This window comes from Tiliqua scincoides, chromosome 1 (genome assembly GCF_035046505.1).
Source record: "Tiliqua scincoides isolate rTilSci1 chromosome 1, rTilSci1.hap2, whole genome shotgun sequence".
In the NCBI taxonomy this organism is placed as follows: Eukaryota; Metazoa; Chordata; class Lepidosauria; order Squamata; family Scincidae; genus Tiliqua; species Tiliqua scincoides.
This window is the reverse complement of record NC_089821.1, coordinates 62814904-62828711: the sequence shown is the minus strand read 5'-3', so window position 1 is coordinate 62828711 and position 13808 is coordinate 62814904. Positions and strand designations below refer to the sequence as shown.

Here is a 13808-nt window from a genome sequence, read left to right as displayed (position 1 = left end):
TTGTGTGGCTACACAAAAAAAAGAGTAGGGACCAAAAATTGCAGCATTTCACCTCGTTCACTCGATCAAAGCAAAGAAGCAGTTGAGCAGGGGTCCCAAATAGGTGCTTTGTGCTTCCTTTGGGCAGCAACTGAAGGAGAAAGCTTCACTTACCCATCCTCTTTCTGGTGCCCTTGAAAGTCTGTGTGTAATTCAAGGAAATCCTTTCTAAACAGCCCCTTCCATCAAACTACCTGTGGCAAGACCCTTTCATTGCTCCTGTATCTTTTCACTCTGCTGTGTCCTCAACCTGTTGCTGCTGCTGCTGCTGCAGCTACTGCTTTCTATCAATACAGAAATATTAGAAGCCCAAGAGCTTCATCATTGTTCTTTACTTCTTCCACCCATTTTTTAGTGTGACTGTTTGAGATCAAGTGTGTAGAAAATACTTTCTCAACTCTCCACCAAAACAGAGTGTAGGCATGGATAAATTTTTAATTAAGAAACAGAGAGATGATGATGAGTCAGGTATGGCTAGCACTAGTGCAGGCAGTAACACACCTAGTAGTGTTGGTTCTAAAACTGTCACATACCAATATAATAACATGTCCAGTTAAAAAAATTTCTAAAATCAGCTGTTTCTGACAAGGCACAAGAAGCAAGCTATGCTGTTGCTGTAATTGTGGCAAAAAACATGAAGTCACATACAATTGCTGAATCACTAATTTTACCAGCATGCTGCAAAATTGTAAATATTATGTTTGGCGAAACAAATGAAAAAGAGGTCTTGAAAATACCTATGTCAGATAACACTATTATTCGGCGTATACAAGACATGTCTGAAGATGTTGAGTCACAAGTTATAGCCAACATTAAAGAAGCTGATCTTTTTGCCACCGGGCTGGATGAGTCAACTGACATCACAGGAAATGCACAACTCTTAGCATTGAGTAGGTTCATCTGTAATGGCAACATCATTGAACAATTCTTATTTTGTAAATTGCTTCCTGAAGCCACAAGAGGCCAAGACATTTTTGATGTTGTTGACCACTATTTCAATTCTCATGGTTTGTTGTGGACATCATGTATCAGCATCTGCACAGATGGTGCTCCCTCTATGTTGGGAAGCCTAAAAGAATTAATTGCACTGGCCAAACAAAAGAACTCTGGCATTGTTTTCCACAGAGAGGCCCTTATTTCAAAATCAATAGTACATGAACAAAAAGTTCTGACTGAGACAATCGAAATGGTTAATTACATCAAGAGTAGGCCATTAAAATCAAGGTTGTTCTCAGCGCTGTGTTCTGCCATGGAAAAGCTACTCATAGCCATTTCACTTCTGTCTGCAGAAGTTGGGTATCTGGAGGGCTTTCAAGGTTGTATGAACTGAGGGAACAGCTTCTAATCTTTTTTACATCAGTAGGGTCTGAGCTGGCTGACCTGCTTAGTGATGACACCTGGTGCAATAAAGTTGCATTCCTAGCTGACATATTCCAAGCCTTGAACACTCTTAACAAGAGTATGCAGGGAAAGAATGAAAATATTCTGACTTGCAGTGACAAAATTATCTCAAGGAAAAACTAACATTGTGGGTTGCCAAAATAAAAAAAAGAGAACAAAAGTTGAAATGTTTGAACTGACAAAAAGTTGTAAACTGGACAGACGTCTTGTGGATTTATTTCTACAAAGTTTGTCACTGCTGGGGACAAACATTGAAAAATATTTCCCGACACTTAATGTATCGTCCTTGCACTGGGTGAGTGATCCATTTGTGCTAAGTGCATGTGAGTCAGCTGAGTTACCTGTTGCAAAAGAAAATGAGCTGACAGAAATCAGAAATGATAGAGGACTGAAACACTTGTCAACAGATATGGCCTCATTCTGGTTGTCTTTCCGAGAGGAATACTCCATGATCACAAAGATGGCAATTAAAGCACTTCTTCCTTTCTCAACATCTTATCTGTGTGAGGCTGGTTTCTCTGCTATGAACACAATGACGAGCAAGATCAGGTCAAGGCTTCAAACACTAGAGCAGAACTTGAGGGTATGCTTGTCAACCATCCATCCTCGGACAAGGGACATCATGAAACATAACCAAGCACAAATTTCTCACTGATTTATTTATTTTTTAAATAAGTTTAGTTATTGAACTTTAAAGTTTTGATTAAAAGTTTATTTAATCAGAAGTTATTCATTAAAACTTTAGCTATTCAAGTTTAAATACAATCTTAGTACTCTTTTTTTAAAATAATAAAATATATCCTTAAAAAACTGATGGTGTGCCTTGACAATTCTGGTGCCTTGCTGGTGTGCCACGAGATGAAAAAGGTTGAAAATCTCTGGTCTGAGGAGCTATATCTACACAAAGAAGCATGAGGAGGAGGAAGAGAATGAAATCGGATGCTTTCCCCCTAAAATTCTTTCAGTGTTCCCTACTTAAGCCAAGGCAGTAAATGCAGGTACCATGTGCAAGTGGCAGCAATAAGGGGAGATGAACTTCATATGGATTTGAAGTAGGCAACTAGTGAAATCTGCCACAAGGAAGAGAAGGGGGGAGAAGAGAAGAAATGGCACCCTTTAAGTGGCAAACCCAGGCTTCATTTGCTCCAGGCAAGTCCCCTCTACAAAATTTAAAGTTAATGCACTGGGCAGCTTCACTGTGCCTCTCCCTCCATGCTGCAGCGGCTTGCTCTCCCATAGCCATGTGTCACCACTAAGAGATGTTGACCAGGACAGAAGGAAACTTGGCCCAGCTTTACATCCTACCTCCTCCTTCCTAAGATATAGCACGGGGTCTCCAAATTTTTTGGCACAAGGGCTACATTGTATATCTGACATGGTGACAAGGACCAGAAAATAAATGATAAATACATGGAGAACTAATGCACTGGAAGTTTGATTGAATGCAATAAGTGGGTGGGAGTGGAAGGAGACGAGGAGCAGAGGGCAATGTTGACTTTCACAGGAAGTAGGGGGAATGCGTTTTGGAAAAGCATCAAGCAGCCTATGATGCAAATCAAATGTTTTTTTGTCTGTTTCTTGTCTCAGTTTCCATATAAGTTTACTATAGACATTATCTTTATTTTTATATACAGGTTGAGGCTAATTACTTGCTTGGGTTCTGTTCCAATAATTTCTTCATTGCATTACATTCAGGACCTCTAGTGGCTGAATGTGGTATATACCCACAAGGTATGCCTGTGGAGCTATTTTTAGCTCAGAGGGGCTAAGGAACCACACAGGCAGGATAAAAAATATATGGAGGGTTGGATGTGGCCTGAAGGACAGGGTTTGTGGTCTGCTAGACCTGCGTACACAGGATGTCTTTAGGATTTCTAGCCTACATTACATACATTTATAACTTGCCCTTCCTCTAAGGCAGCAATTTTCAACTTTTTTCATTTGACGGTACACTGACAAGGCACTAAAATTGTCAACACCATTAGGTTTTTTTGTAATTACCAAAATGGTAGCACACGATGCTGCCAGTGGGGGCTTCAAATCCCTACTGGCCCTACAAAAAGTGACCTTCCCTCAAATTCCTGTGGCACACCTGTGAACCATTCGTGGCACACCAGTGTGCCACGGCACAGTGGTTGAAAATGGCTGCCTTATACTCTTGCAATCAGAATCGCTCAGTTCCACCCTGGGTGAGACTCTAGTGTTTTGGTAACTGGGTAGAAAATGTGTTTACAGGTGCAATTTTTTTTCTGTCAATGTAGTGTTGCAGTGGTGACTGAAATAGCACCTGTTTCTATATAATTAAAGGGAAAGGAAACTTGTCCTGTGTTAGACTGGGCAACTCAATCTACTTTGGAATCTTTTAAAGACTTGACTCAATTCACACTTCTTCTGTAATGAGCAGACATTCTGAAGGGTGTGGTGCAATGCACTGAGAAAGTAGCCAGAAAACTAGCATTCAGCTATGTTACACCACACATTTTCTGCCCATTTCATTTAGTTTTGCTCATCAGAGACTTTCTGAAGAAAAATGCAGCTGGTGCTTTAGAACTGAGAAACCTATTTGGTGGTTGTGAGTGCAGATTAATCACTAAACTGTTGGCAGTGACTTTCATCCAAGATGTGTGGAGTGAAGTGGGTAGAGCAAAGTGGACATGGCAAGAACTACTCCATCCCTTTATACTGCATATCTTGCTCCTGAAAAACTTGGCATCTAACCTAGCATTACAGATTCATCCCCTGGCTGTTGTATATTCACCTCTACAAGGTGATTGTGACTATTGGATGTGTCTCCTGCACTACAAAGAGCTTCATTTCCTTGACTTGAAATTGTAGGCCAGTTGTTTATCTTTTGCCTGTAACAGGTTGCCATGTTACAGAAACTGGGGGAAAGGCATTCCTTTAATAGTGTGCTAATATGTATATCCTGCTCTACCTAGGAAAAGGAGAGGCAACGGTTAGAGAACCTGAGGAAGAAGGAAGAAGCTGAAGAGTATAGAAAACAGAAAATGGAGGAGGAAAAACGGCGGCGGCGGGAAGAGATGAAGCAGTATGTATACGCCCTTTCAGTTGTTCCTTTTCTGGTATCTTGGAATGTCTTTTAATTGGATTTACATGTGCCACCAGGAAGCGTGAGGAGCGCCTCCGTAAGGTGTTACAAGCTCGTGAGCGTTTCGAGCAGATGGAAGAGGAGAAGAAAAGACGACTTGAACTAAAGCTTGCTCAGCACGAGGAGAAGAATGAGAAAGTAAGCTTGAATATGGCTCTGAAGCTTTTGGAAGGGTGAGGTCTCTGCGTAGTAGTATGGCAAAGATCTGAGGTGCCAGTAACATGGTGTCTTAGCTTAATCTTGTGTTGAGTGTGTGTAAAGTGTTTTGCATTAGAGTGCATTTTGCATTAATGCCTGGTCTTCAGAGAGGCATAACTGGATCCTTTATCAGCCCCACAACGCAATTGCTCTTTTTTTGTCTGTGACATTCAACAATTAAGCCATTCTCCAGTGGGATCTTCATGTCCGTCTTAGTCCTTACAAGTGGGTAGCTCATCCCTCTCAGGTAGGCAGACCAGAGTCTTTTGGACTTCCTGAGGGGAGGGGCTGCCTGGACTTCCCCAGACTGGCCTAACCTTTCGGCGGAGCAGGACAGAGCTGGGTTCAGCTCTGCTGAAACCCCCCATTGGAGAAGCTAAGAGGGTATTTTATTTTTTCTTTTTACCTCTTCCCTAACTGTCCAGCCCTCCAGCAGGCAATACTGCCTGCTGTCCCTTTAAGAAACCTTTTCCCTTTTCCTAACTCTCCAACCTTCCAGCAGGCAATACTGGCCGTTGTCCCTTTAAGAAATTTTTTCTTTGTTTTACCAGCAGCCTGCCTAGAGGCGCGGCTGCCTGCTTTAGAGCAAGGCAGCCAAAAAATTCTATTTTGAATTTCACTGCAAGCTGCAGTCCCTTTAAGAAATTTCCCTTTGTTTTACCAGCAGCCTGCCTGGAGGCTCCCGTGTGGCTACCTGCTTTAGAGCAAGGCAGCCAAATCTACTTTTGAATTTCGTGCCGCACCTGAGCTTTGTACCTCTGCTGAGAGGCAGCAGCTAACAGGGCCCGCTTTCTGGGCTGTCCTCGCTTGATCCAGGACGACCGCTTTAGTGGCAGCAGCCACACAACACGGGAGAACCTGGGCTGCCCTCATCTGACCCCAAGGCAGCCCCGCCCCATAGCTGACAACAACTGTTCAAGTGGCGGCAGCCGCACACCCAGCCGGTGCTCCCACATCTCCAGCCGCTCACCCCCCTGTGAACCTGGCAGGGCGAGGCAGTCTCGCCTGCAAGCGCTCCAGCCGCAGCCAGCCTCTGGAGCCGCTTTCCCCCAGCAGCAGTGGGGGCATGGAGCTTCCTCCTTCCCTCCCCATTGTTCCATGCGGTTGGTGGGCACCATCTTGGTTTCGTGCCCAAAGAGCACGAAGACCAGCCCCCCCAAGCGGGGCAGGGGTGGCAGAGGCAGGCTCACAGCAGCAGCGGGGGCTATCCAGCTGCTTGAGCTGCCTCCAGCTGCAGCAGGAGAGCAGCGGAGGAGAGGACCATGTGCGCGGGTGCCATCTTGGCCACGCACCAGTCCGGACTTTGGAGAAGTGGTGAGCCCCCCCCCCGAACTGGCGGACACCCCCAGCAAGGCCCCTGATGTACACACTCCCTGCGCGAGGCTCAGCGCCTTAGACTGGGGAGAGCTCTCCAGGGCCATCCGGGACATGGTCCAGGCCAGCATCAATGCTGCCATGGAGGCACACCAGCAACCACAGGGGGGCACCCCAGAGCATCCACCCTTGGGGCTCCCAGCTTCCTCCCCAGAGGAGGTGGTAGAGGGGGGAGGATGAAGATGAACCCATACTCCCCTCCTCCAAGAGGCGCCGGACATCATCCGTGCGCAGTGCCACCCCCGAACACACCCACCTCTAGGAGCAGGGCAAAGAGAGCTCCCACGCCTCGTCCGTGGAGGAGGGAGAAATATCGGGGGACGAGGTTAAGACACACAAGCTCCACCTCTTCTATGCTGAGCAGTTTAACAAGCTAGTCTCAGGGGTGGTTCAGGTGCTAGACCTGCAGCCTGAGCACCACGAGGATACGGGGCCCAAGACCAAGTGGGGGTCCCCAACAGTCTTTCCAAACCAGCAAGAAACCCCCCCCAATGGTTTCCCTTCCCTCTTTTCTTCCAACAACTGGTGGACAAGGAGTGGAATAACCCAATTAGGGGCAGAGACTCCAGCAAGCCTTCCACCAGGTTCTACAACCTCCCCCCAGAGGTCATGGCCTGCCTCAAGTCACCCCTGGTGGACGCCCCAGTAGCAGCACTACTGGGATCCCCAGCCGTCCTCCCCACAGACAGTGATGGTCTCCCAAGGGACCCCACAGACAAGAAGGTAGAGCTAGCCACCAGGAGGGGATTCGAGGCCACTTCCAGTGTACTGCGGGCCTCCACTTCCCTCTTCTCCAGGGCGTTGGTCCTTTGGCTTCAGCAGTTCAGTGAGACCCACAAGCTACGCTCCAGGGCTAGCTTAGATATCGGAAAGATGGCCTCAGCTGCCGCCTTCATAGCAGACGCCACAGCAGATGCCCTGCAGTTCTCGGCCAGGGCCGCAGGAGTTGCCACGCGCCGCAGCACCTGGCTGCGTAACTGGGATATGGATGCAATCTCACACGCCAGGGTCACCGGCCTGCCCTTCCAGGGAGCCAAGTTGTTCGGGGACGCCCTGGACCTGCTACTGGTGGAGTCCAGGTTAAAGAAGAGGGTACTGCCCACCAGGGAGAGGAACCCAAGGCCTGCCCAGATTGTCCTTCTCACCGACCCTACCTTCCTACCAAAATGAACTCCCTGTTTCACTGCTCGCAGGAGGTGGTGCTGCCTACCTTCACAGGTGCTTGCAGGAGGTGGTGCTTCCCTTCTCATCCCAGGGAGCGTGAATGGCATGCCCTCGACGGGCGGTGAGCTTTTATTTCTCCAGGACCTCTGCCCACAGGCACTCAGAGGCCTTGTTTGTATCATACAGACCCAGTGATCAAGGCAGGAAGATGTCTCCCTCCACCGTTTCCAGATGGGTTAGAGAGGCCATAACCAAGGCCTACAGGGCATCCAGCAAGGAGCCCCCTGGGGCATAGTGGCTCACTCTCTCAGGGGACCTGCCACCTCAGCAGCATTCAGGGCTCACCTCTCCCTAGAAGCAGTGTGCAGGGCAGCTACCTGGAGCTCACCTAACACCTTCATCAAGCACTACAAGATCGACGCCCTTCGCCTCTGGGGGCGCAGCCTTCGCAAGGCGCGTCCTGCAAAGCGTAGCACTATAGACTTACGGTAGCTCCCATCCTTGAGGAGCACCGCTTGGGCACATCCCACTTGTAAGGACTAAGACAGACATGGAGATCCCACTGGAGAACGGGGAGATTTGTAGTTATCGTGAATCCCCCTTCTTAGTGGTCTCCATGTCTGGATTAGTCCGCCCACCCTTGCAGCCATACAAAAAAAAAAAGAGAGAGAGAAGTAGTCATAACTAAAGCAGTAGGGTCAGGGGGGCGTAGAGCAACGCAGAGTAATAATGTAACCAGGATAGGGCCTAGAGCCACCTGGACCCATTCCGCGCTCATCCCTGAAGCTGACATGCAATGCAGTATGCCACAGCAGACAACCTCCACTACAGTACCGTACGGAGGAACACGAGTCATCTGGCATCCAAATAAATCTCACTCAGGAGGGGCTCTTCAAGCTTGGACAGTGGGGAAGTCCAGGCAGCCCCTCCTCTTAGGAAGTCCAAAAGACTCTGGCCTGCCTACCTGAGAGGGAGGAGCTACCCACTTGTAAGGACTAATCCGGACATGGAGACCATTGAGAAGGGGGATTCACGGTAAGTACAAATCTCCCCATTTCTGCCCAACGTTACATATATGCAACAGGAACCAAATGTGTGCACCTGTGGGCCGGGCAAAAATGGGTTTATCTGTCCTTGGTCTTCCTATTAAAATTACAGAGAACTTAGAAGTTTCAGTTTGATGCAAGGGAGGCACCTCTTAATATGTACAGTGATGCCTCGCAAAATGAAATTAATTCGTTCCGCGAGTCGTTTCGTATTGCGAAAATTTCGTCTTGCAAAGCGCGATTTAAAACAAACCAAAACAAAAAAAATGCAAAAAAATTCATCTTGCGAAGCACGGCCATAGAAAAATTCGTCTTGCGAGTCACCAAAAAAATCGCAAAACGCTTTCGTCTTGCGAGTTTTTCATTGCGCGAGGCATTCGTCTTGCGAGGCATCACTGTATATAGAATGAGATGAGTACCCTATTTAATTGCAAGATGCGCACAATCCTATTCTAGGTGCGAGATGAAAAAATGGCAGAAGAAAAAGTGAAAAAGAAGGTAGCTGCCAAGAAGAGGGAGGAACTTGAAGCCCGGCGCAAGCAAGAAGTGGAAACCTGTAGACAGAAAGCCCTGCAGCTGGTAAGGTGGCAGCTGTAGGAACATTGGAAGGGGGTTGGTGGTGGCTGTGCAGTTGTAGGAAAAAACCAGAGTAACATCATCAGTTCTTGTTACCACCTGGTTTTTGAATTTAGCTGTAGTAGAGAGTGGAATAAGTCAATGTTTACTTATGAATCCTTTCAGGGCTATTTAATGTTATTGCAATAGCTTCTAAATTTGTTAATAAAATGTACATAATCCCTATTGGGCTTTTTGAAGTTCTGCTCCTCCAGGCTTCAGATATGCTTCAGTATACAAGATACTTTGAGACGCTGAGTTATTAGAACTAAGAGTGTTCAGATTCTCTGATTTGTAAGCCTTCCTCATGATTTAGGCTTAGTCCTATTTAAGCTTGATGGTAATAACAGTGCTTTTAGGCTATATGGAGAATTTGGCTAGTCTATGTACACCTTGGCAAAATTTGTCCTGTCTTCAACTTTATACTTGTAGATCAGTTGGGTCAGGTTTGCTGTAGGAGTTTTACTTTAAGGTAACATCCCCCTTTCTTCTCAGGAGGAAGAAGACCGTAGACGCAAGGAACTATTGCAGAAGAAAAGGGAGGAAGAGGAGCTAGAGAAAGCTCGGAAGCTTGCAGAGCAGCGGCAGGCAGAACTGGAAAAGGAGAAGAAACTGTCTGCTGAGAGAGAACAGGAGAAGAAAAGAGAGCAGGAAAAGCTCCAAGCACAACGGTGAGAATAAAATACCTGAGCAGGCTTGTGATGACTTGGTAAAGATGGATGAAGGTAAACTGTGAGTAGTTCAAAGTTGGCTGCAACTTGTCTGAAAGCCTACTGGCCCTGGGTAATATGCTCTTAAGTTATGCTGAAAGGCATGCTCCCTTCTCCATTTTAGAGACTGATGTCTACTTGCTTTCAGGGAACACGAACAGCAGGAGAAAGAGAAGGCTGTGCGCCTGCAGAAGGAGCTCATGGCAGCGAAAGAGCAGCTCAGGAAAGAGGTGGAGGAGAAAGAGAAGAAATTGGTAAGAGGTTCTATCAGTGTTAAAATGAATATTTTCCTTTCAGTGCATGTTTGAACTCTGGTAACTGCCACTGTGTTGCTGAAGTCTCTCCTTCTCTCTCTCCCTCTCTTGGAGCTGTGGAGATGGAAACTTGGATAGGTGGACCATGTGTGCATCTGCCTGGGTTGCACCATGATTTGGGGCAGGAGCACTGGCACTTGATCAGCATTGTGTGCTCTTTCTTAGCAGGAACAGCAAAAGCAAGAGGAGCAGCAGAAAGCTACTTCAGAGGCTGCAGCCAAGGCTGCTAACAAGCAACTGAATAGAACGGTGGAGATAGAGGTGAGCTTTGCACCACAAATCAGTAGCTGGGAAAAGTGTTGATGCCTCTGTTAGATTTGCTTTACAGGGAGTGTCTGGTGTAGTAGTAGAGCACAGGCTTATGTAGGGAGGCACTGTTCATTCAGGGTATTTAACTTATGTCTTTCACTTTCCATTTTTAAGAATGAGAAAATACTGGAGAGCAACATGCATGTACTCTCCAAGAAACTTTAGTGCTGGTATGTAGAAAATCCCAGCATATCTCTCAAAAGTCTGTAACTCTCATAGGTGCAGGCTTAACTTGGAAGTGCAAGGACAAACAAAAAGGATGATTCCAAAGAAAAGAGGCGAGATTTGTCAGAGCAGATCCTGGTTTTCACACATAAGGACAGTGTTTTAGGCATAAAAATGTTTTTATTTCATGAAATTCATATCCTGCCTACTTCTTCCAGGGCAGCTAACAAAACAGTTTAGAACAAAACTGCCAACAAATCCATAAATAGTAACAGTTAAGGCAGCTGCAAATAAGCAAAAGCATTCAAAACCAAAAGTAGCATAAGAAGTTCAAATTTTTAAATATCTGGGAAAAATCTTTCTCCTTGGAGCTGAAATGATATCTGATTAGGCACCAGGCAAGACTTCCTGAGATGAGTGTCCCAGAGGTGAGGTCCACAACAAGGCAAGTTTCCCAGTTTGCTACTTGCCTAAATTCTAGAGACGACACGGTTGCCTGCAGAATGGCTTCTGAGGAAGAATTTGGTATAGAGACAGGGTCTTTGTGAATGAGGGGAGTCCTTTACTTCCCTGGTGCTAGGACATGCAGAACTGAACTTAAGCACCAGCACACTGAATTGTGGTTGCAAATGTGTTGGCAGCCAGTGTGCTGCATTAAGAATTGATGTGATGTGTTCCATCATCTGGTCTTCCTAATCGAGCAGCTGTATTTTGGACCAACTAAAGCTTCCAAACTGTCATCAGAGACAGCTATACAATGAATTTCAATAGTCTCACCTAGAGGTAATCACAGCAGGAAAAAAAACCACAGTAAAATAAGTGTAGTATGTCCCAACTGTAGATTTTGAGTGAACAGGCTGGAAGCTCTCTTACTGCAGCAGTTCAAATGCATGAGAATGGCTCCTCTGGAAAACTGCCCCTTTGAAAGGAGACCTTCTTGGGATGCTGGCACTTTGCTGTGGCTTACTGAGTAGAACACATTTCTAAAACAAATGACATTTTAACTTTTATCCATTCTTCTGCCTAGAATTCTCCTGCCTGCAATTCATACCAAATGACGCCCCAGGCTCCCAAACAGCCCAAGATTGATACAAATAATTATGGGATGGATTTGAACAGTGATGACTCAACAGATGACGAGAGCCAGCCCCGCAAACCCATCCCTACCTGGGCTACAGGTAAGTCTTACTCAGTCTGTATACTTTTTCCTCCTTTTTGCTGGTGAGAGTGTATTGATGTATATGATTCTATATTGTGGTTTGTGCTGATTTTTGCTAACTTAGATAAGTGTAAAAGGTGATAGAAGCAGTGGTATAACCATGAAAGCAAAATAGTCTCTGTGCTTAGAAGCAGTGTACCACTGAAAAACAGCAGCACAGGAGGGTTGTTGCACTACATGTAGGATATGGAGGCTTCCTGGAAGCATCTGGCAGGCCAATGTGAGAAATGGGATGTGGACTACATGACCTCATTGGGGCTGATCCAAAAGAGCTGCTTCTAGGCTCATGTTTAATGAGACTTTTAGCCTTTTTCCACGTGCATATGGTTAGGGAATAGGAGTTCAGTAATATCTGTGCTATGCATGCTTGAGACTGATCTTGACCACTTGGAATATATCATGTTGATGATGGAACTGATCTGGATATACACACTGCCCCAGAGTGAGTCTGAGGTCAGCAGATGAAGCTGCTGCTGTTCCCTCAATCACAGTTCCTGCCACTTCTCATCACTTTTAAACAAACAATACCTACTTTTCTGATGTAAGAGATTTTCAACATAATATTGAGTAAATGTGATTTTAGCTTTACACAATGACCCTGGAACATTTGCCCAAGACAAGGCATGACTGTACTGTACTTCCTGACTGCATGTGTGTAACATGAGTTATCTTCAACGGAAGAACTGGAATCATATCTGTTTGACTTAAGGGAGGAAGGGAAAGTCCATGGTGGAAGCTGCCCTTGCTTCCTTAAGAAGTTGTGCCATTTGCTTTTAGAACTCTTTCTCAGCAGAACTTGTTGCCAGAGGGTCTTTCTGTCTAAGATATTAAGTCTTTATTTTTGTTCACCTAGGAAATCTGCTAAGCCAGGCTATCATACAGCAATATTACAAACCACCCAACACCTACGCACTCTTTGGGGTTGTGAAGAGTCCCAAACTGGAAGAAATTTTTTATAAGAACAAACCTCGTTACTTTAAGCGCACCAGTTCTGCAGTGTGGAACTCCCCACCATTTCCAGGAGGCAAATCTGCAACATATTCTTTCAAGAGGTGCTGAAGAGGTCTTTACCTTCAATGTGTTTTTAGTATTTTTGTGCACAGAGCCAATAGTCTTGTGCTTATCCATATTAATAAAATTGTGCTCGGCCGCCTAAATACTGTTTTGTCTTGGGGGGGGGGGAATTAGAGATCAAAAGGTCTTACTGCATTGGCAGGTTGAGTGACTAAAATACTACCAACTTTATGGGTTGTATCCTAGGTGTCTCATGGTGATGGTCCGTAGCTTCAGGCTCCTTCCATGAGTGGAAGAGTTGCATTCACGCAAAGACCCCTTCTGTAGGCAGAAAAATTTAAGGCTATGTAGCACCACCACAGATGAGGGCAGGATGCAACTCCTCATTTGCTACTCTCAATTACTGTAAGTGATCTGGCAGCACAGTATTGCAGGAAAACCATTTTATATATTTTGTAGAATAGAATAGAACTTTATTACGGTCATAAGACCAGCCACATATAAAATATCAAATATCTTTTGTAGAATTTGGTACTTCTTAGCCTGCTGACATCAGTGGACATGGACACACCTTACTTTACATAGGATGCTGCTGCTAATATCTGCTGCTTTCTGGCATTTCCCCAAGGAATATGCTTTTCAGTAAATTGATAAGGTTGATATTGTTTAGAATATACAAGTTAAGCATAGCCTGTCTATTAAATACTGCATAGTAGGAACTGAAGAGGTAACATGGGATTAGATAAGGGAGTGCAAGGGGAGTTCTAATGGGCTATGTGTTAAGAGGATTCTCTGGAGAGCTTCAGCATGTTGTGTTTCCCTTCTGTATAATAGGTTGCGCTTTTCTTCTTAAAAATATGGTCATGTTCCATATTTCTGAAATACACATAGCATATGGATTCATAAACTCCTACAATTGGAAGGATCTTTCAAGGTCACTTAGTCCAACCCCTGCTTGAAGCACAGTAATCTTCTCTGAAATATCTCAAAAAGGTGTCTGTCAAGCCTCTGCCGAAAGACCTCCAATGAGGAAGAACTTACCAAAGGGTGGTAAGCCTTGAGAGCATGTGCCCAAATTGGCAATTTTCTATTTAAAAAATTGTGTGTGCCTACTGTAATCTTAAGCAGCAG

At 45.5% G+C, this 13808-nt stretch overlaps 1 protein-coding gene across 2 annotated transcripts in view; it reads left to right on the top strand.

The window, feature by feature from the left end:
• INCENP (inner centromere protein) overlaps nucleotides 1–12797 on the top strand; it is a 43798-nt gene extending 31001 nt beyond the window's left edge. Inside the window, exons 11-18 of one of the 2 annotated variants that reach the window (XM_066630910.1) lie at nucleotides 4380–4489; nucleotides 4567–4687; nucleotides 8788–8910; nucleotides 9442–9617; nucleotides 9805–9910; nucleotides 10139–10231; nucleotides 11472–11622; nucleotides 12517–12797. In XM_066630910.1, coding sequence (XP_066487007.1) covers nucleotides 4380–4489; nucleotides 4567–4687; nucleotides 8788–8910; nucleotides 9442–9617; nucleotides 9805–9910; nucleotides 10139–10231; nucleotides 11472–11622; nucleotides 12517–12722 — 1086 coding nt within the window. In that variant the 3' untranslated portion in view covers nucleotides 12723–12797. Of the gene's footprint in view, nucleotides 1–4379; nucleotides 4490–4566; nucleotides 4688–8787; nucleotides 8911–9441; nucleotides 9618–9804; nucleotides 9911–10135; nucleotides 10232–11471; nucleotides 11623–12516 lie in introns of both variants that reach the window. The other variant, XM_066630902.1, reaches the window with a different exon arrangement.
• Nucleotides 12798–13808: the final 1011 nt, after the last annotated feature.